The 22,356-nt window shown below is 36.2% G+C and overlaps 1 protein-coding gene and 2 pseudogenes across 1 annotated transcript; all 3 read left to right on the top strand.

Annotated features, from left to right (window-relative positions):
- The first annotated feature begins 716 nt into the window (after positions 1–716).
- On the top strand, positions 717–1,674 carry LOC123856654 (olfactory receptor 52Z1P-like; annotated as a pseudogene).
- Positions 1,675–9,127: 7,453 nt separating this feature from the next.
- Positions 9,128–10,088, top strand: LOC123856484 (olfactory receptor 51I2-like; annotated as a pseudogene).
- Positions 10,089–19,759: 9,671 nt separating this feature from the next.
- LOC123856485 (olfactory receptor 52A1-like) lies at positions 19,760–20,482 on the top strand. The gene has a single exon (XM_045892675.2). It carries the CDS (start codon positions 19,760–19,762, stop codon positions 20,480–20,482), a length of 723 nt encoding a protein of 240 aa, XP_045748631.2.
- The last annotated feature ends 1,874 nt before the right edge of the window (positions 20,483–22,356 follow it).

The raw sequence follows: 22,356 nt of genomic DNA, 5'->3' as shown, positions 1-22,356 counted from the left end.
TTTTTAATGTTCATCCTATAATTTTAAGAAACATGTTGATTAGACCAGACTCAATTAATTCACCTGTGGATCCTCAATGCCCAACATAGGCCTTAGCATCAGTTCAGTGGTCAATCAATGCTGAAGAGGGCCTATGTGTATATAATGCCTGGAAACTATTTTGGTAAAAAAATTCCCTCTCTCTGCCATAAGCAGTATGACCAATTTCACATGTATCTATTTTAATCAGGGACATCATCAGTGAAAATTTTGATGACATGTTTTTTTGTATCTAGTTTTATTTCTATAGGCAGTATTGGATGGTGGCTGAGATTAGAGCTTTCAAATTTATGCTGTTTGACTCTGAATCCAATGGGATCTAGGCCAAGAAGTCTGTGGGAGTTTTTCATTTATAGGAATAATAACAATATCCATGTGAAGGATTATTGTAAAGGTCTTTTCAACAATCTATTGTGAAGATTTAATGAGCTATGTTTGGCAAGTACTATGAGACATACTAAGCACTTATTAAATGTTAACTTTTTTTTCAAGATATGTGTTAATTCTTCCATGGAAAGGGTCAGAGTACAATTTTAGGCTAGTTAATACATCTCCTTGTCCTTCCACGGAGAATATATTGAGGGAAAAAATCTGATCAGACATAATTCACCCTAAGGTGGTGCTCCTTAATCCTCAGTCAGCCCTGTGGTTTTTATTCAAGGTACTAGGTGTGGAATATGCTGCCACAGATTCCTTCTTCCTCTTATAATCACACCAGTCCTCAGGATATATGGTATGTCCTAACTGGAATCCCAGGACTGGAAGATTCTCATACCTGGCTCTCCATCCCTATCTGTTCTATGTACGTTTTGGCTCTCATAGGCAATGTCTTCTTGATTTCATGATTGTGACTGAGCGCAGTCTCCATGACCCCATGTATATCTTCCTTTCCATGCTGGCCTTGGTAGATGTACTTCTCTCCAGCCACAGCCCCCAAGATGTTGGCCATCTTCTGGTTCCAGTCCATGGATATATCGTTTGGTTGCTGTGTGTCCCAGATGTTCTTCATACATTTCATCTTTGTGGCAGAATCTGCTATTCTCCTGGCCATGCCATTTGACTGCCATGTGGCCGTCTGTCACCCACTGAGATACACCACATCTTAACCTCTTCAGTCACTGGGAAGATTGGCATAACAGCCGTGGTCAGGAGCTTTATCATCTGCCTTCCATTCATCTTCCTGGTACACCGACTTAGGTATTGTGGGAGAAACATCGTTCCTCATTCCTACTGTGAGCACATGGGTATTGCCAGATTGGCATGTGACAATATCAGGTCAACATCATCTATGGCCTGACTGTGGCCCTACTGTCTACAGGACTGGATATTGTGTTTGTCATTATGTCATACACCATGATCCTTTGCACAGTGTTTCAGATACCTTCCTGGGCTGCCAGATTCAAGGCCCTCAACACATGTGCTTCCCACATCTGTGTCATCCTTATGTTCTATGCCCCAGCATTCTTTTCATTTTTTGCCCATCGTTTTGGGGGGAAAACCATCCCTCACCATGGCCACATCCTAGTAGCCAACCTCTATGTGGTGGTGCCCCCTATGCTAAACCCCATCATTTATGGGGTCAAGACCAAACAGATTCAAGACCAAGTAATTTTGCTTTTCTCCCACATCAATTAATGCCTAATGCTGGATATTTCTCAAGAAAACACACACACACACACACTATTTCAATGAGTAATGGGAATAAATGAAATCCATAAATAATCCTTAACACTTAAAAGGACAGTAAATGCCAAAGTTACCAATGCATTTTCCTAAAGCACTTAAAGACTTTGAAAAAATAATGATATTCTCAATTCTCTTAGACATGCTATTATCTTGCATTGTAACTTATTCTTAAGCAAACATAAGAGAACTCTGAATAAAGAAGTATATATTTTAGGGTTGAACCCAAATGGAACTTTCTTGGGTAGAGCTGGGAAGTGAAAATGGTGAGTTGCTGAGCTTTTGTAAAGTCAGTTGAAATTTTGCTGAAATATGAAACACTCCCACTGCAATCAGGAAACACTTGGGCCAGTAGCATGAAGCTACTAAACTATAATTATCTGCATGGTTTTCTCAAATTAAAATGTGAGTTCTAAAATGAGATATTTTCTGAGCCATTTATATAAAGTCTACTCAATGAAATAGGTACAGAGTATAGGTTTATTGTATGAACAGATAATACTGAATTAAAACAAATAATAAATTAAATGAACCCATCTGAGACAATGTAGACACCTTAAAAGTTAACACTTTCTTCCATATATTTTGGGGACTTCAGGCCTAAATCATCAATGAAGCATCACTGAGGGAGAAAGTAAAAGATTAAAAATGCCATACCCAAGCCAAAATTAAAAGGCAATAAAAGATTGAATAGGATGTTTACACTTAATCTTACATAAAAAGGCTCTTATCATCTTATCACACCAAATATAATTTTCTACAATTTGTCTCCAGACTGTATCGTAATTTCTTCATTCAAGAAGATATTCTCACAATCTGAAAAAGTAAGTAAATATTTTTATAATCTCTCCTTTTCAAGGCATATCACATGCTGTGAGAATGTGAAATCTGACCCTTGGAATCCTGGATAATTATCTTGGATTGAAATATATGCTATATTCACTTGAATTTCAGTAAGGAAATCTATTTTAGGAGTTAAAAAATATTCTGATACTAGAAATCCTTGTTTGCCTGTCCCACACTAACTGTATAAAATTGCCCTATTATGTAACTATTGGTTTTTGACTGATAAAATGGAATTATTTTAGTACCTTCTTTATTGGATTGATAATTAAATGAAATATGACATATGATGTACTTGGCATTTAATAAATATAAATTTTATTTTGATGATGATGGTAATTTTTATGAACAGAAACTCTAAAGAACCCAACCCACCAAACTGAACCTAGCCTTGCTAACAATAAGTCGTAGAAAAATGGTCGGAATGGGTCGTCATCATAGATATGGAAGTCACATAAAATGTTGACAAAAAGTTGCAGCAAATAAGATTCTGGTTCAGGGACAAATTCTCCAAGGAATGAAGGGTAGTTGGAGAGTAAATAGATTATAATGTGCTGACAAAATATTTGCTTAAATGAGTGGTTTAAGTGAGCCTTAGAGAAGAAGACTTTTTAATGATTGATTTTGGCAGTGGGGAATTAAGAAAATGCCAATTTCCCACCCAGAATGTATGAAATATGATAGGATAAACAATGATTGAATTGACAGTCTTAATTTTTTTATCATCATCATTATTTTTTTTATTATGTTATGTTAATCACCACATTACATCATTAGTTTTTGATGTAGTGTTCCATGATTCATTGTTTGCGTATAACACCCAGTGCTCTATTCAGTACGTGCCCTCTTTAATACCCATTGCTAGGCTAACCCATCCCCCCACCCCCCTCCCCTCTAGAACTCTCAGTTTGTTTTTCAGAGTCCATAGTCTCTCATGGTTCTTGACAGCCTTAATTTTAAGAAACTTTCAGGTTGAGGGCTCAGGGATGTGTAGATGCTGAAGGAGTTAGGAGACCTCTGTCTCTGCTTAGCTGCTGGAGGCACCATTACTGAGTTATTGCCCTGGAAATTTTGAAGGTGATGCTCTGTATCCTACTGTCTCCTGACCACTAAATCTTCAGCTGGATAACAATGACTAAGAAAGATGGAATACCACACAAGATAGAAATGGAGAGCTCTGGAGGAACTTAAAGAAAAATGACATACTCTTGCAGATGCAATTAAACAAAACAGGGCACTAAGAGATTGTTAAAGTGAGAACAGTCTTTCATAAGAGGAGGAGGCTGGGTAATTTAATATCAGACTTTGAGACCCAGAGAATTAAAGAATATGTCATCTGGGTAGCTGAGCAATAGCTTTCCCCAGAGGTAGATTTAGAGAGACTACAGAGTCAGAAGAATAAATCTTCCTTCTTATGGTTTTTGCTCTGCCCTAAGTGGTCTCAGCTATGGTGAAATTCAGTGACATAAAGAATAGGGCGTTAAGAAAATGTATTCCAAAGTGTGAAGAAGCTAAATAGGCTAGTATACCCAGTGTCAAGACTGTTGCAGAATATCGTATTATAATTGGGGTTTTAGCTAATACAAGTTAAAGAAATATAAGAATTGGGGAAGAAAAAAAAAACAAATTCTAGATTTTATCAATTGATTTTTATTTATTTATTTACTTATTTTCCTAGTCTTTATAAAGCATAGGAAAGTCAATGGAGTTCCACAAAAGCAGCATACAAATCCATAAATTTTTATACTGTATTGTGTACTTGAAATTTGCTGAGAGGGTAGATCTTGGATATTCTCATCACAAAAGAGAAAAAGATAGGAAATGGTACAGGTCTGAAGTGATGGATATGTTGATTGGCTTGGTTTTGGTGAATCTTTCATAATGTATACCTATATTGGGTCATCAGTTACACACATCCAATATAAGCGATTTTTTATTGTCAATTATCCTCAACAAAGCTGGGGGAAAGTCAATAATGTTTTACAGCAGCTATGATGAATGGAAAAATTAAATAGAAAAATGATGTCATTTAAAATGGTAAACAAGGGATGCCTGGGTGGCTCAGTTGGTTAAGTGTCTGTTTTCGAGTCAGGTCATGATCCCAGGGTCCTGGGATCCAGCCCTGTGTCAGAGCTCCCTGCTCAGCAGGGAGTCTGCTTCTCCCTCTCCCTTTGTCCCCCCCGCTCATGTTCTTGCTCTTGCCCACTCTCTCTCTCTCAAATAAATAAATAAAATCTTAAAAAATAAAAAATAAATTAAATAAATGAATTAGTAAGCAAAAATGTATGTGTGTTTGAAATAAATGTAGGAAATGTTCATTGCATATTGTTCATTGTAATAATATTGACTCCAAAGCAACCTGTAAATTCAACATAATTCCAATTAAATGCTAATCTATTTTATTGCTTGCATCCTGATTTTTAAAAAAAATTTTTATTGTGGTGAAATATATGTGCCATAACATTTGTTATAATTTTTTCCTTCTTTTTTTATTTGTTTTTTTATTATGTTACATTAATCACCATACATTACATCATTAGTTTTTGATGTAGTGTTCCATGATTCATTGTTTGCTTCTTTCAGTACATGCCCTCTTTAATACCCATCACAAGGCTAACCCGCCCCCCACCCCATCCCCTCTAATTTTTAAGTGTACGATTCAGTGAAATTAATAATATTTACAATGTTATATAACTATCACCACCAATTCCAAAATATTTCATCACCTAAAATAGAAACTCTATACCTCTTTTTCTTTTTTCAGGGCTGGGGGGAAGAAATATATTTTTATTAAAACAAAGAAACACACATTTTTTTTCTTCCAAATTTTTACTTAAATTCTAGTTAACATACACTGCAATATTGGTTTCAGGAGTAGAATTCAGTGATTCATCACTTACATATAACACCCAGGGCTCATCACAACAAGTGCCCTCTTCGATACCCATCACCCATCCAGCCCATCCCCACCTACCTTCCTCCATCAACCCTCAGTTTGTTACCTATCATTGAGAGTCTCTTATAGTTTGTCTCTCCCTCTCTCCTTTCTTCTTCTTCTTTTTTTTTTCCTTACCCACACGTTCATCTGTTTTGTTTCCTAAATTCCATATACCGGTGAAATCATATGCTATTTGTCTTTCTTTGATTGACAGATCAGATTGCTTCGAGAAACTATACCTTTTAACCAATAACTCCTCATCCCCCTGGTAACCTCTAATCTACTTTACATTTTTATGAATTTGCTTACTTGTATAAGTGGAATAATATAATATTTATGTTTTGTGTCTGGCTTATTTCACTCAACATAATGTTTTCAAAGTTCAACCATCTTGCAGCATGTATCCATAACTGTATTCCATTATATGGATGAAAAATGTCCCATTTGTATGTATATACATTGTTTTATACATTAATCTGTTGATGTACACTTTGGTTATTTCCACCATATGGCTATTGTAAATACTGCTACAGTGAACAACCATATAAAAGTATTTGTTTGAGTACCTCTTTTTAATTTGGGGGTACATACTTAGAAATGGAATTACTACATTATATGTAATTCTATGCCTAATTTTTTTAGAACCTGCCAGGCAGTTTTCCACAGAATTTGCATCATTTTACATTCCCACCAGCAATGTATGATGGTTCCAATTTTCCCTATCTTTGCCACAACTTACTAGTTTTTAATTTTTTTAATTCTAGACATTTTAGTAAGTGTGAAGTAGTATTTCATTGTGGTTTTAATTTTTATTTCATGTGTCATTGATCATTTCTATATTTTCTTTAGCAAAATACTGATCCAAGTCCTCTGCCTATTTTTAAATTGAGTTGTTTGTCTTCTTGGTTTTGAGTTGTTTGAGTTCTTTATATACTCTGGGTATTAAACCCTTATCAGATATATCATTTGTACATATTTCTCCCATTTTGTAGGTTATCATTTTATTTTTTGATACTGTCACCTGATAATGTCAAAATTTTTAATTCTGATGAAATCCAATTTATCTATGGTTTTTATTTTGTTGTTCATGCTTTGGTGTCACATTTGAGAATCTATTGTCTAATCGAAGGTCATGACAGTTTACCTCTATGTTTTTTCCTAAGAATTTTATGGTTTTAATGTTTATATATGTGCCATTGCTCTATTTTTATACATGCTGGGTTGTACTGTTTATTTATTTATTTATTTATTTATTTATTTATTTATTTATTTATTTATTTATAAAGATTTTATTTATTTATTTGACAGAGAGAGACACAGCAAGAGAGGGAACACAAGCAGGGGGAGTGGGAGAGGGAGAAGCAGGCTTCCCGCCGAGCAGGGAGCCCGATGTGGGACTCGATCCCAGGACCCCGGGATCATGACCTGAGCTGAACGCAGACGCCCAATGACTGAGCCACCCAGGCGCCCTGTACTGTTTATTTAAAAGAAGAAACATAGGCATTAGTAAGAAATTTTTTAAAAATTACTTGACCAGTTAGATATGAACTTATACATTATAAAAAGAATAATTGCAGCAGTGTGAATATGACATAATAGATGTTTAGAGCCAAAGGCAGAATACAGAGTCAAGACATAGATCCATATTAATATACAAATTTAAAATAAAACATATATTCCTGCAAACTGGTTGAGGAAACACCAGATTATCTATTAATACGTGTGTTAAAATGGTTTCTATATTTGTGAATAACTAAATGAAATCTTTAGTTACCCATGTCTCCTAAACAAATTCCAGATGGAATTAAAGTTCTCTCCTCTCTCCTCACTTTCTCTCAATTCTATTAAAGTCTCTATCACTGTTACTGTCACTCTATCAACTGTCTAGATCACTTCCCATCTCCATCTGCGGTTCTATCTTTATATCTTCATAATTGTATCTATTTTGAATTTGTGTATGGAATAGCTATTTAAGAATAAAAAATATATTTAAGAATAAAAAGTATTTGTCATAAAGAAAAATGTTTACTACATAAAATTACATATGCTATATATATTTTAGAGGACAAAAAATCAAAAGACAACAGAAAAAAACATTAAAAATGCAAACAAATATTCTATTTAAATACTAATTAATGATAAAATTAATTATTTGTTGTTTCTTTTTCTTCTTTTGTATCTATATACCCTTAACATATATTCCTTGGCAAGCCTGTCAGCAGGACTTGTTCTCTTCCCTTCTCTGGAATCCAGATGAAATTTCCAAGGATAATTATTCTTGGTTAATTGCTCCCTGAGGGATTCTGTCTCATCCTGCCTCCCATGCTGATCAGCTAAGTGCATATAAAGGAAAGTAGTAACTATGCTTATGGCCTGGTTAGAAGGAAACAGCAAGAAAAGTGAGGCATGGATTGATATGCTTGCTGCCAGTTCACCTGGTAAGAAAGTATCTGATATCTAGAATCAGTTGAGTTATGTTTAATGTTATCCTGGTAACTGCCTTGCACCAAGTTGGGAAAGCTGCTTATAAATATCTCAGGTCTCCATTTGGTGGCATCACATAGGTAGCTTGCAATTGCTCACAGTGTGATGGTTTAAACTAAAGAAATTGGTAACTGGTACACATCAGGTCATTTTACTGAGAGAGATGGTTTTTAAACATTTATTAGCACTCCACTGGTTATACCTAACCAAGAGCACCAGCCCAGTATGAGAAAAAGACTTCAACTTCATGCACCATCTCTATCCCAAGCTTCATCCTGAATTCTACCTCTGGTTCCTCATTTCACACCCAAGGCTCTGTTACAGATGAGTAGAGTTTAGTGTTAATGAACATATTCCCAGATAAAGAACTATAGCCCTAACCTCCATCCTTGCCATCATATTCAGCTTGTGAGATCCTGAAGGCTTTGGACCCCAGGTTCCAGCAGGAGACAGAGAAGCTTTCCCCATCATCCATGGATAGTAAGTGGAGAGTGAACTGGTAAGTTAAAAAAAAAGACATTGGAAAATACTAAAAACTGGGAGAAACTAGCCCTGTTTTCTGATACTTAATTGTTCCTTTTATTTCCTGTGTTGAGTATTTACTGTTCCAAATATAATGACAAACAATTTACATACATTATCCTATGTAACTATTATTGTGTTTATATCAAATACCTGGATCTCACTTAAGTGGCTCTCCCAAGATCACAAGTCTATTAAGTGTTAGAACAATGAATTCTCTTTATTACTGTGTTATATTCCTTTTGCTACTTACACTCACTCCTGTACAAACTGCAGAAAATTACCAGATCCTTCTTCAGTCTTCAATTTCCATGGAAAACTGTCATTTCCATGCTTATTATCACTGCCTTTCACTGCCACAAATGGCCCAGTGGAGATTTCTGTTCATGCCTAGTGTGTTTGGCATGTAGCCCATGGAGAAATACTCTTCCACATATCTAAACAGATTTCTCTTCCACAAAGGGTGGTTTCCATGTGTCCTTGTTTCAGAAATAAGTTTTCCATCTCTTTGGTAAGGAAATGTTTTAAATAAGACTATCAAGAGCTTGACATTTCATGTATAATAACTGACCAGAGATTTATATTCTCCACTCTCCATGTGCTTCCCTGTGTCTTTGAATGAAGTCTCACCATGACATTTTCAATGGGTCTATTGCATTCACACCTGCGACATCCACTCTTGTTGGCATTCCAGGGCTAGAGGGAGAGCACGTCTGGGTATCCATCCCTTTCTGCCTGATGTACATCATCATCTTCCTAGGAAACTGCATCATTCTTCATATCATCCAGATTGACCCTGGTTTGCATCAACCCATGTACTTCTTTTTGGGCATGCTAGCCTTTGTTGAACTTGGGGTCTCTGCTTCCACTATGCCCACTGTGCTAGGAATTTTCCTCTATGGAATTAATATCAGTTTTGGTGGTTGTCTGCTCCAGATGTTTTCCATGCACTTTTACCATCATGGAGTCAGGTGTCCTTCTGGCTATGTCTGTAGACCGTTTTGTGGCCATCTGCAGCCCACTGCACTACACAACCATCTTGACAATTCCCCGCATCATTGGGATGGGTGCCACCATTGCCTTTTGAAGTGTGGTGCTCATGTTCCCACTGCTCTTCCCCCTGAAGAGCCTGCCTTTCTGTTGCCACAATACCCTCACACACTCTTACTGTCTCCATTCGGATCTAATCAAATTGCCCTGTGGAGACACCCACCCCAATAGCATCCTGGGTCTGTTTGTCATTACCGCCACATTTGGGCTGGACTCATTGCTCATTGTGGTTTCTTATGTGTTGATTCTTCACACGGTATGGGGAATAGCCTCTGGGGCTGGGCAGTGGAGGGTACTCAACACATGTGTGTCACACATCTGTGCTGTTCTTGTGTACTATGTGCCCATGATCAGCCTCTCCTTGCTGCATCACTTTGGATGGCACTTACCTCCACTTCTCCAGACTGTCATGGCCAATGCCTACCTTTTCTTCCCAACTGTGGTCAACCCCATTGTCTATAGTATGAAAACCAAGGAAATTCGCAATAGCATTGTTCGTACACTGCCTAGAAAGAGGTGTGGAGTCTAATCCAGACAAGTAATACCCTAAGAACGTAGGAATTTGGATCAGACCTTATTGCCTGGATATTAGTCCACCAAATGGGAACAAATTCATACTTTATTATTGTTTATAAGAAAGTTGTGAGCTTTAGTAGATGGAGAAAAGAAAAATAGCCTCACCCTTTCTCCCTGAAAATACAGAATGTCATTACTTTGATGTAAGCTTATAGAAGGAGGCACAGTCCCCAGGTTTTACCCTGGTGAGGACACTGTTTGACTATTCAAACCTTAAATACTTGATTCACTTGTTTTTCCCCTTGGGAATAGGTAGAATGGATCCTAGGGAGGTTTGTATTTCCAAATACACACAATTTAGTGATACATATTTGTGATACATTTTGTGAGGACACAAAAGAGTGTGTACAGTATGGGAGTATATGGAGTGTGGGAGATAGAAGAATAGCATAAAGTTGCCAATTATAGAAGCTGGATGACGGGTAGATGGAGTTTAATTATAATGTTGGTTTTGTGCATGTTCAAAGCTTTTGCAATAAAAAATTTTAAAAACATACTGTGCTGATATTAAGTATTCATTGAATGTGTGTCATGAAGCAGAGATAACTTTCAACTGGTAGCTTACTAAGTGATTTACATAGATTAAGATAATTTAATCCACACAACAAATATATAAAGTAAAAAGAATTGACTTTAAGAAACCATTTTATTTTTAATTAGCCAATGGCTTCAAAAAACAATGACCCGAAAATAGTGGTTTCAGTAGGAAACGACTCAAAAAAATAAGCCTCTACTTTTTTAAATTTAAATTCAAATATCCAGCATATAGTACATCATTAGTTTTTGATAGAATGTTCAATGATACATTAGTTGCATGTAACACCCAGTGCTCATCACATCACGTGCCTTCCTTAACTTTTGTAATAACTTTGGTTAACATGAATCACTCAGTAGTAGACATTAGTAAACATGCTTGTGATCAACAGGAAGGCAGGGAGGGAAGGAACAACTTGAGGTAAACTTCCTAGACAGGGTCTGCAAGATTCAACTTCTTTTTCCACATGGTTTTGACCTTTCACAAACCAGAATGAATATCTTCATAAACAGAGTCTTGGCTAATTACCAGTCAGCCAAGGATTTAAGACAGATCCCTGTCTTAGAACCAAGTGATAATTATATAAGGTGATGGGTGGCATTATTTATATCATTTATTTTTCAGTTTTTAACCAATTCACTCGATTTATTGAGTTCTCTTCCATTTTTTAGGTATCTATCTTTGAAAGTACTCAATTCAGTGGAATCATGAAAATGGACAAGGATATTTTTTACTGACCTAGTTCTTAATTTTTCAAGGTAGTTCAGAAGCCATTCCATAATAATAATTAGTGGTGATCTATGACAATCCTGTGAATTCATTAGTATTATTATTCTCATTATATAAATTAAGAAGTTGAGAGAATTTATGTAACTTGATTGAAGACACATAGTGAAAAGGTGGTATTTGCAAGAACTAAGTCTGTAATTTGAAGTTGGATGATTGAATCAGATATAGTTAAGTCCAAATTCTAGCTATTTAACTCAATATGTGTGGGACTTTTCTGTGATTTGACCTGTTTGAATTAAATTTCCTCATTTGTAAATAGGGGAATAAAATAGAGTTTCATTTTGAGGGTTTAAAAATTAAATACAATGATGTGAATAAAGCAATTAGTAAAGTTCCTGGTAGAATTTTCTCCATAAGTACTTAGATTTTATTAGTCATTACTTTCTCACAATACCTGATAGAAATGTATGAAACACCCCGCTAAATTTCACACTGCCCGATAGTAGCTCTATATCCTAATTTTAAGTTCAAAAACATCATAATTAAAGTCCTGCATTTATTTGACAGAAGCTCTATATGGGGTACCATACTAAGTGATTTACATAGATGAAGACCATTTAATCCATAGAATAGATATATAAAACCATTTTCAGTATTTTCTCCATCATGCAGATATGGAAATAGAAACATAGCGAAGTCAAGTGTAATGCTCCAAATCACAGTTAGCCTGTGGCAGAATCTGGATTCTAAACTAGACAAACAAAAAACTAAATTTTTCAACCAATCATATTATGAGTAGTTCCATATCTTAAAATTCAAATATAATATAATTAATTATGATTAATTATAACCTGTAATGATGACCCCTAAATATTTCTTCAAGAGGATCTTTATACAGTGGGTCTCCACTTAAACCAGTCTGGCTTCTGAGGGATTCTCTTCTTCTTCTTCAATCCCATAACCACCAGAAACATCACCCAGATCCTGTGGGTCAAACTTCCATTCTTACACTGATGATAGAGAAATGTTGAAAACAGCAACTCAATTTTATTTGTAATGTTTTATTACATGTCATTCATTGTGAGTTTAGTTCTTGTAGGTGACCTACTTAATTTACTCTGAGGATCGCACCAAGAATCTGCCTCATCTCATTGTTGTACAAATCAGTTTAGGCTAATTTATGCTACAGTAACAAATAGCCCCCAAATCTCAAGGGACTAAACATAAAATTTCTCTCTCTCTCAGCTACATTTACAATGTGGGTAGAGGGTGGAGGGTGAATTTATGCACCAAATAAGTATCAGTAAGAGAAGTTGATGGAACCTCTTAACATTTCAATCGAAGCTCTTAGAATAGATGCTGCAAGAGAATGAAAAGATGGTGAGAAAACACCAGAATGCTAATGCTTTCATCTGTAAGTGACACATCAGTTGGGCTCATATTCACTTATGCAGAGGAAGTTGAAAAGCCACAAATTTATAGATGAGCAGAGAAGAGAAGGAAACCAAGAAATACTGGTAAACAGCTTGAGTGTGTGAGTGCAAATAGACCATCAAGTTCTGACAGGAAAAGAGGATATAACTATGTCAGAAGTTCACTGAACTTGTTTTCAGCATAAGATGCTGTCAGTGGCACAGAGGGAACATGATGCCAAAATTATATTTATCAATCTGAAAAGCCAGGAGGAAAAAAAAAAACTAAAATACTAACAAGCCCAGAAACATCACAAAAATGAAACAGATTAAAAACTAGTGAGGACTGAAGCAGAAAGAAGAGGCATTTCCCTTTATGAAGAAAGCGCTACTACTCAGTTCCAGACGACTTTTACCTTTTAGGAATAAAAGCCCAATGTTAACACATTTTTGAAAAGAAACCACATGTCCAACATTTTAGGCTGCTATGAACAATATTGTTATGATAATTTGGGTAGAAATTCTGCACAAGCTAGCATTTTTATGGCTCTTGGGTAAGTACCAGGAGTGGGAATGCTGAGTCTTATGCTATGTGTAAGGATAACTTTTAAAACAAATTTCAAACCACTTTCTAAGTGGCTCTACAATTTTACATTCCCATCAGCAGTATGTGAGAGTTCCAGATGTTCCACATTATCACCAGTACTCAGCAAAACCAGTCTTTAATTTCATCTGTCGTAGCTGGTGTGTAGATACATCTCTCCGTGATTTTTTAAAAAAGATTTTGTTATTTATTTGAGAGAGAGAGAAAGAGAGCACAGGTGGTGAGAAGGGGCAGAGGGAGAAACAGACTCCCTGCTGAGCAGGGAGCCTTTTGGATGCGGGGCTCTATCCCAGGACCCTGAGATCATGACCTGAACCAAAGGCAGACCCTTAACCGACTGAGCCACCGAGGTGCCCCACCTCATTGTGATTTTCATTAGCATTCTCTAATGACTGAATATGCTGAGACTCTTTTCATGAGCTTATGACCAATTCATTATCTTTTTGTGTGTGTATGTACAGTAACTTCAAATCTTTTGGGCATAGCTTAATAAATATTCCTAAATATATCTAAATAGACTAAATATTTCTAGCTCCATAAATAAAATTTAAGTTAGTTTGTCTCTAGATTTTTCATTTTGAGGTGATAACCTGTCTTAGCAATATGCTCTCTGCTGTGCCACCGATATCATGGTATAATGAGAAAATAGATTTAAAGAGTTACTAAAGAAAAATTTTAGAGAAAAATTGACTTCGTCTTTTTTGTTGAAAATGTTTTTATCTATCCTAGGTACAAATAATTGATTAGATATGTGTTTTACAAGTACCTTCTCCAGTCCATGGCTTGTTTTAATCTTCTTAATAGCATCTTTGAAAGGACAACGTATTTTTAAATTGTAATGAAGTCTAATTTATCATTTTTTTCTCTTAGTTTATGCTTTTTGGTCCTTTCTAAGAAATGTTTGCATAATTATAAGGTCACAAAAACTGTTCTGGATTCTTCTCACAATTTTATAATTTTAGATATTTCGTTTAGGTTTATAATCCATTTCAAGTTAATTGTTATATAGAAAAAAAGTTGATTTTTTTGATATGGATATCCAGTTGTTTCAGTATTATTTGTAGAGAAGACTAGTCTTTCTCTATTGAACAGCCTTGATATTGTTTTGGGGAATCAATTGACCTCATAGATAGACATTAATTTCTTGATTCTGTATTCCATATGATTTATCAGTGATTTTGACAATATGAATCACTTAATGACTAGATTACTTTAAAAAAAAAAGATGGAAATAGATGTAATTGATTTTACTCTGCTAAAAAACTGTATTGTCATAATGGTGTATGCTTCAAAATGAATACATATCAATTTTTTTAAGAAAAAAATTTTGAATGATGATCCTTTAGAGATTGTTCATTAGCCTACCCCCCCAAAAAAACCCCATGAAATTCAGGCAAAAAGGAAAATAAATAGGTATTGATCTATTTGTGAAGGTATTTCCAGGTATTACAATAAAGTGGAAAAAAGTTGTTTCCCTTCTTCAGGCAAAGGAAATGGTGAGGACCATCTTTCAAAATATGTTTAACATGAACTGAAATTTAGATATGACATGCCAAACCAGGCAGAGAATCAGGATATGTGCTGAAAATATTGTTATAAGAGTTGGCATAATAAAATTGATACCTTAGTTATTTTGAGAGATTAAATTACAAGCAATAATGTATAGTTTGAGAGTGAAAGGGACCCAGGATAGAATATTGGGGGCGGGGGACCAAAATTTAAATAAAATCAGTAGAAGAGAAGAAGAGGAGGGAAACAAAATGATACACTAGCCTGAATTGTTCTTTGGTGACTCAAGAATGAGCTAATGATAAGTTAATATGTGCCAGTCCGACCTCTGAATCAATTCTATTCAACATGAATCAGTACCATTGTATCTGTCTCCTTCACAGATGAAATTCTAGAAAGAGCATTTAAAGTCCTTTGCCCTTTTACCTCTATCTCTTCTTCTCCCTGAAATCCACTGTGAATGCCTCCTCCATCCTCCTGAAAGGATTCTTCCTAAATTCACCAGTGTTTTAACATTTACCTCAAGTACCTCTTAAGTTAGCAACATACAAGAAAGTCTAGAAACCAGGTGAATCATGTCAAGGAGAAAGGTACCATGTGCATAAGTATTTCTTAGAATTCATAATTTGTTCTAATGATGAAAGATATATCCATCCTTCTTCCCATATTTCTAAAACATTGAAAGTATATATGATATCTTCTTTTTACTTGCATCAAGAGCAGATGACATGATTCCTCCATATCTATGAGGTACAAAACACCTGCATTCTGAGGGAAGAGTGGAAGAAAAGAGGGAGGAAGGTAGAAAGGGAGGGATGGAGAAAAATTTCATCAAATGGGCAACAACCGGCTCAGAGCTCAGTACAGAAGGATTTAGAAATGTCCATCATAGCTGGACATTCTGAAAATATTACTGAATTTACAAACTTAGCTTCAACAAAATAAAAATCTGAGGAATGAGACTACAAGAGAATGAGAATTAAATATATGGTAAAGAGCCATTGTAGATACAGATTTTTTCCCTGGAAGTGTCTCAGTGAAAGAAGGGCCATAAGGATATTTGTAGAATTCATGCAGTAGGAACATGCCCACATCTAAGTGTTCTTTGGATGTTTTTCCATATATTACTGATGAGAATGTAAAATGGTATAACCACTTTGTTTTTGTTTCTTTGTTTTTTAGTTTGTTTTTTAGATTTATTTTTTATGTTTTACTTTATTTTTGTTTTCCATTTTTTAATTTAAATTCAATTAATTAACATATAATGTATTATTGGTTTCAGAGGTAGAAGTCAGTGATTCATCAGTCTTATATAACACTCAGTGCTCATTACATCATGTGCCTTCCTTAATGTCCAACACCGAATTACCCCATCACCCCATCCCCTTCAGCAACCCTCAGTTTGTTTCCTATGATTAAGCATCCCTTATGGTTTGTCTCCCTCTCTGTATTCATCTTGTTTTATTTTTTCATCTCTTCCATTATGATCCTATGTTTCTTAAATTCCACATACCAGTGAGATCATATAATTGTCTTTCTCTGATTAGCTTATTTCACTTAGCATAAAACCCTCTAGTTCCATCCAATCATTGCAAATGGCAGGACTTCATTTTTTGGTGGCTGAGAAGTATTCCATTTTGTGTGTGTGCACACTCTATGGGCTCTTTCCTTAGTTTGGCTATTGTGGACATTGTTGCTATAAACATTGGGGTGCAGGTGCACCTTCCAATCACTATGTTTGTATCTTTGGGATAAATATCCAGTAGTGCAATTGCTAGGTCATAGGTTACCTCTATTTTCAACATTTTGAGAAACTTCCATGTTGTTTTCCAGAGTGGTTGCACCAGCTTGCATTTCCACCAATAGTGTAAGAGGATTCCCTTTTCTCCCCATTTTCGCCAACATCTGTTGTTTCCTGACTTGTTAATTTTAGCCATTCTGACTGGTGTGAGGTAGTATCTCATTGTGGTTTTGATTTATATTTCCCTGATGCTGAGTGACCTTGAGCAAAAATTTTTTCATGTGTTTGTTGGCCATTTATATGTCTTCTTTGGAGAAAGGTCTGTTCATGTCTTCTGCCCATTTCTTGATTGGATTATTTGTTCTTTGGCTGTTGATTTTGATATGTTCTTTATAGATTTTAGATACTAGCCTTTTATCTTATATGTCATTTATAAATAGATGTTTTTTGCAAATGAGGACAACAAAAAAGGAACTGAACTCATAAAAATACAACTTGTGTATATTAATTTACCCTTTGGGGAAAGAGAAAAGAGAAGAGCAATGAGATTCTGCAAGTTATAGAAATGATTTCAGAGGCATTAGGTGTGGATGGACCCAAAAGTGTATCATTTTGAGCTGCTGGGCCCCTCCTGGACTGGGCTAGTGGTGAGGAAATATCTCAGTTCATATTCAGAACTCCTCCTTCCCCACATTCACTGGGGAACATTTTAATTGGTAGTCAGCAGCTTTCTTCTATAATTCAAGCTCAATAAATTTATGCTGCTGCTTCAGCATGAAACAGACCTTGCTGTGAGTTCTGTTGGAGGATGAATCTACCAACATGATCTCAGACAGACTTACAGAATAGGGTCAAATTTGTTTTGCAGGGACAGAACAAAAGCAGAAAAGGCTATCCCAGAGATGTCCATATATTGGATATAGCACCAGCAGCAAATGGATCAGAGTTCATGACATTGACGAAGTTCTGTTACTGAGGGTGCAGACAGAAGAGGCACTGTCCAGCACATGATACCAGGGAATGAGACCAGAATCTCAAGAGGAAGAAAGATGGATAAGAGGTAAGTAAAGAGGGATAGTGCTATGAAGACTGATGATGGTCTTCAGGTGTCTGATAAGAGCAGAACTGGTTCCCAACAACAAAGGGCAAGGAAAGTCTCACTATCCCCAAATTTACCTCATAATGCTTCACTACTGGTTTTTCCAATAATAAGCACTCCTTCTCACCTGCCCTGTACTCACTTATGTCCTCTCCCACCTGCCTTCCCACCATCTGTACCTATCAGGTAATGCTCCCATGGCAGCTCCTTTATCTTGAATAAGCCAGACAATGAGATTGTTACTAAAGGATTCCTATTCTAATTCTGATTAACTATGAGGAAAGAAAAAGTCAACCTTATGAGAAACAATCTGTGACCTATGGATTTGTAATATGAAGCCCTGGAGAGCAAAGCTGTGGAAATCAAGGACTTAGCTGACTGACTAATCTATCCTAAATACATGTTGGCTGAATACAACCTTTCTTCATAAATGATCACTCTGACTATGATCCCTCACTAGAGTTTTAGCTGCACAAACCACAGCTGTTTTGAATAACTGGCATATTTGGTGACATTCAGTATATGGTTAGGTGATTGTGAGCTTGCTGACATAAAGCAACAGTGTTGGAGAGTCTAGGAAAGCATGACATAACTGAACCCTGTTTTTTAAAGGATAGCAAATATTTTTCTATTGTACAACTTGAGAATTTCATGATTCTAGATATGCAATTTTTCAAAGCAATGATCTTTATCAGAGAAGAACTCTCATTTGGGGACTTAGAGCCCAAATTTTTAGAATATTCAGTCATCAGTGAATTGTGGTGATCAAATTATCTTGAGTTGCTTTACAGCCCTTTCCTGAATCATTTCTGGTGTCCCAAGTTCTGCCCTCTGTCTTCCTTTTCTACTTCTAGATTGGACTCCCTTTTAAGGAAACTATCTTTTCACCCCTTTATTTTCTATTCATTTTTGAAGCTTGAGCTCCAAAATGATCGAAGCATTCAAATGATATGTATATTCTTAAACATCAACAAGCTTAAATTTACCAATCTTTGGTAATGATAATTACCAAATTATCATTGCTAATGATAACTCTGAACACTTTAAACCCTAGAAACTAACCTCTATTCTCGCTAGGTTATCCATTTACCTATGTCCTTTAGTAAGCAAGAATGAGTCCACTTGCCTCTACATTGTGTCTCAGATTTTCCTTGCCTCCTAGATATTTCTTGCCTCTAGTAATTGTGAAATGTGTATTACAGAATTTCTGCTATTTTAAGCATGCCACTCATTGGGAATTCCATGTTAGTAATAGAGACAAAATAAAATAGTTTTACTAGTAATGTAAAAAATAGCACGAAACTTTGATCCAGATTGTAAAAATTACATGTATTTGAATCATCTTTTCTCAAGCTCTACATCACATTATTTTAAAAGGACACCCATTCTTATGCAGATATGTAATATATAGACATAGATATCTAAGTGTATTATGCTCTTGGGTGAAGCTGTTTCTATCATTCTTCTCTTCCATAAGAAGCTTTTCATACCAGTATACAGGTTAGAGTCTGATTAGTTGCTTGTCTAAACTAACAGTTCCTGACTCAGGGACAGTGGAAAAAAAAATAGAGCACTAAGGATTAGCTGCAATTTTGGATAGGGAGAGATTTATGAAAATCTGATTAATGTACAATTTACAAACAAAATAAACAAGCATTATTATTTTGTCCACAGGTCCAGAAGGACATATAGAAAGGTCAGCAGTTGATTGCCTTACTCAGATGATCTGGTAGTTCTAATGCATTTGGCCTGCCATGCACATAACCTTTTCTTATGGACTAGTGCGTGGGGATGTCCTTGTCCAAACAGTGATATGCATCTATGGGTCAGTTTTTTTCCATCAATAATATATGTGAAATGGATGATATGGTCTTAGACTTCAGCCAAAATCAGAGAGACTCACTATGATGACTTTGGATGAAAAAAGAAGTAGAGAAGAAGGGTACCACTGACTGAGATACTTCTTTCATTTTCTTCTGGAGACCCAAAGACATTATGTCCATCTCCAACATTACAGTCTTCATGCCTTCTCTGTTGACACTAATAGGAATCCCAGGTCTAGAGTCTGTGCAGTACTGGATCGGGATTCCATTCTGTGCCATGTATCTCTTTGCTTTGATTGGAAATTCCTTGCTTCTCATCATCATCATTTCAGAGCGTAGTCTCCATGAGCCCATGTACATTTTCCTAAGCATGCTAGGAGTCACAGATATTGTACTTGGCACAAGCATTGTGCCCAAGATGCTTGGCATATTCTGGTTTCATGTACCAGAGATTTATTTTGATTCTTGCTTGCTTCAAATGGGGTTCATCCACACGTTTGAGTGCATAGAGTCAGGCATCCTCCTGGCCATGGCTCTGGACCATTATGTGGCCATCTGTTATCCACTAAGATATACTGCCATTTTCACTCACCAGCTGGTCACCCAAATAGGGGCTGTGGTAATGCTCAGGGCTGCCATTCTGGTAGCCCCATGCCTAGTACTGATAAAGTTCCAGTTTCAATTTTACCATACAACCATCATCTCCCACTCCTACTGTGAGCATATGGCCATCGTGAAACTGGTTGCAGAAAATGTGCGGGTCAACAAAATCTATGGTTTGTTTGTGGCATTTGCTGTTGCAGGGTTCGACCTCATCTTCATCACTTTGTCCTATATACAGATATTTTTTTTTCTTATGTTAATCCCCATACATTACATCATTAGTTTTAGATGAAGTGTTCCATGATTCATTGTTTGTGCATAACACCCAGTGCTCCATGCAGAATGTGCCCTCCTCAATACCCACCACCAGGCTAACCCATCCTCCCACCCCCCTCCCCTCTAGAACCCTGTTTGTTTTTCAGAGTCCATCGTCTCTCATGGTTCGTCTACCCCTCCGATTTCCCCCGCTTCATTCTTCCCCTCCTGCTACCTTCTTCTTCTTTTTTTTTTCTTAACATATATTGCATTATTTGTTTCAGAGGTACAGATCTGTGATGCTATGGTGAGCGCTGTGAGTTGCATTGTTTCTAAAACATCTCATTCCCCTAGAGCCCCAGTGGTCTTTACAAAGTAGTATCTAACAAGTTTTTGTCCCTAAGATTCAACAACATTGTGATTCTATGAGGTTTAAGGGGTTTTTTTGCATTATTCCAAAAGTACCTTGGCAGTCACTCAATAAGTCTACATTGTTAACTACACTCTATATGAAGAGTAGTATACAGTGTTCATGAACCTGCTGACCACACCTCAACATACTTCATAATCCATCTGAAAATTATTCGTTTGATTTTCTCTGAAAACATCTTATTTTATTTTGAGCCCATGTGTTGCTACTCTGTTGGGTGGTTGGCACCCAGATACACATTGTTTGTTCTTTTTTCTAGTGTAACTAATTAAGCTATGGATGATTTCAAACAACCACATGACATCACTGATTCCAGAACTGGGAAGAGATGCACACAACCAGCTCTTAAGCCAGTGTGAGCTGACCCAGCACACAATGCCCTCAATCTATACCATTTATTTTTCTAGGATGAATATAATTTTGTGGCAGCCTAATGACAAGTTGGGAGGCAGAGATTCTTTCAGTGCAAAAAGAACAGCTCTACTAAATAGGGCCAGACCCAATGACACAGGACAAAAACAGTCTGACTCCAAGTAAGGCTATGAAGTCTTTCAGGCAGATGCATGTAATGCAGTGTTGTGATACTTGCTCTTGTACTATGCAGAGAAATTGAATCTTTTCCCTCCTTCTATTTGACAATAAAAATTATATCCCTTTTGTAAGGCATAAACATCTTTCAACTAAGTAGATACTGGCCATGAATTATAGTTCCCAGCTGGGAAGTTGATATAGATATTGTGAATGACACTAAAATTTCTGAAAATGAGTATCATCATTTAATTAGAATTTTGAACACTACTGGGACAATTTAATGAGATCATTTGATAAAGGAAAGATTTGTGTCACCAAAGTTCATGTGGGAGAAACTCAGAAAGTAAAAGATTATTGAAGCTCTGAGGTGAACTTTCCTAAGTCAACCCCTTTTATGAAGCCTAAATAAGAAATCAGTATTTCTCTGACTGTAATTAGATTACAGAAATATTTATTTAAATTCTGTCAGCTTTTCTAAAGTGATGTCTAAATATCTCAGGATGTTTCAATTTATTTTTATTGGCTCATTGTTTTTATAAATAAGTATCATTATCTTGTTTTGTATTGTCTTGGGGCACTGTCTTCTTTAGGAATCTTTAAAAGGAGGGTCATTTTGGTTCCCAGTCCCAAAGAGAGACCAGTTTGAGAATTTTAAAGATGCAGAATTGCATTCAGACAATCAATCTTCTAAGTTCTGAGCCATATTGTTCCTCCTTTTTCACCAACCTAAAGGTTCACCAGCCATTGGTGAAAACCAATCACCTAGCTGTTTCCTTTAGTACAAAACAGCCATCCTCACTATCTGAACTGCCAAGATTCCCACTTTAGGACTTCTATGTATGATACCACAGATGATCCTTGGTAAGTCTTTGGGCTTGAGATTCTGCACTGAACGTGGGGAAATGGAACATTGGTTTCAAAGAGAACATATAACCCATGTGATCCAAGAA

The sequence above is a fragment of the Mirounga angustirostris genome, unplaced genomic scaffold (assembly GCF_029215605.1).
Source record: "Mirounga angustirostris isolate CCGP_5_RB_7025 unplaced genomic scaffold, mMirAng1.0.hap1 SCAF_13, whole genome shotgun sequence".
In the NCBI taxonomy this organism is placed as follows: domain Eukaryota; kingdom Metazoa; phylum Chordata; class Mammalia; order Carnivora; family Phocidae; genus Mirounga; species Mirounga angustirostris.
The sequence above is the reverse complement of the archived record's forward strand: the minus strand, read 5'-3'. Positions and strand labels throughout refer to the sequence as shown.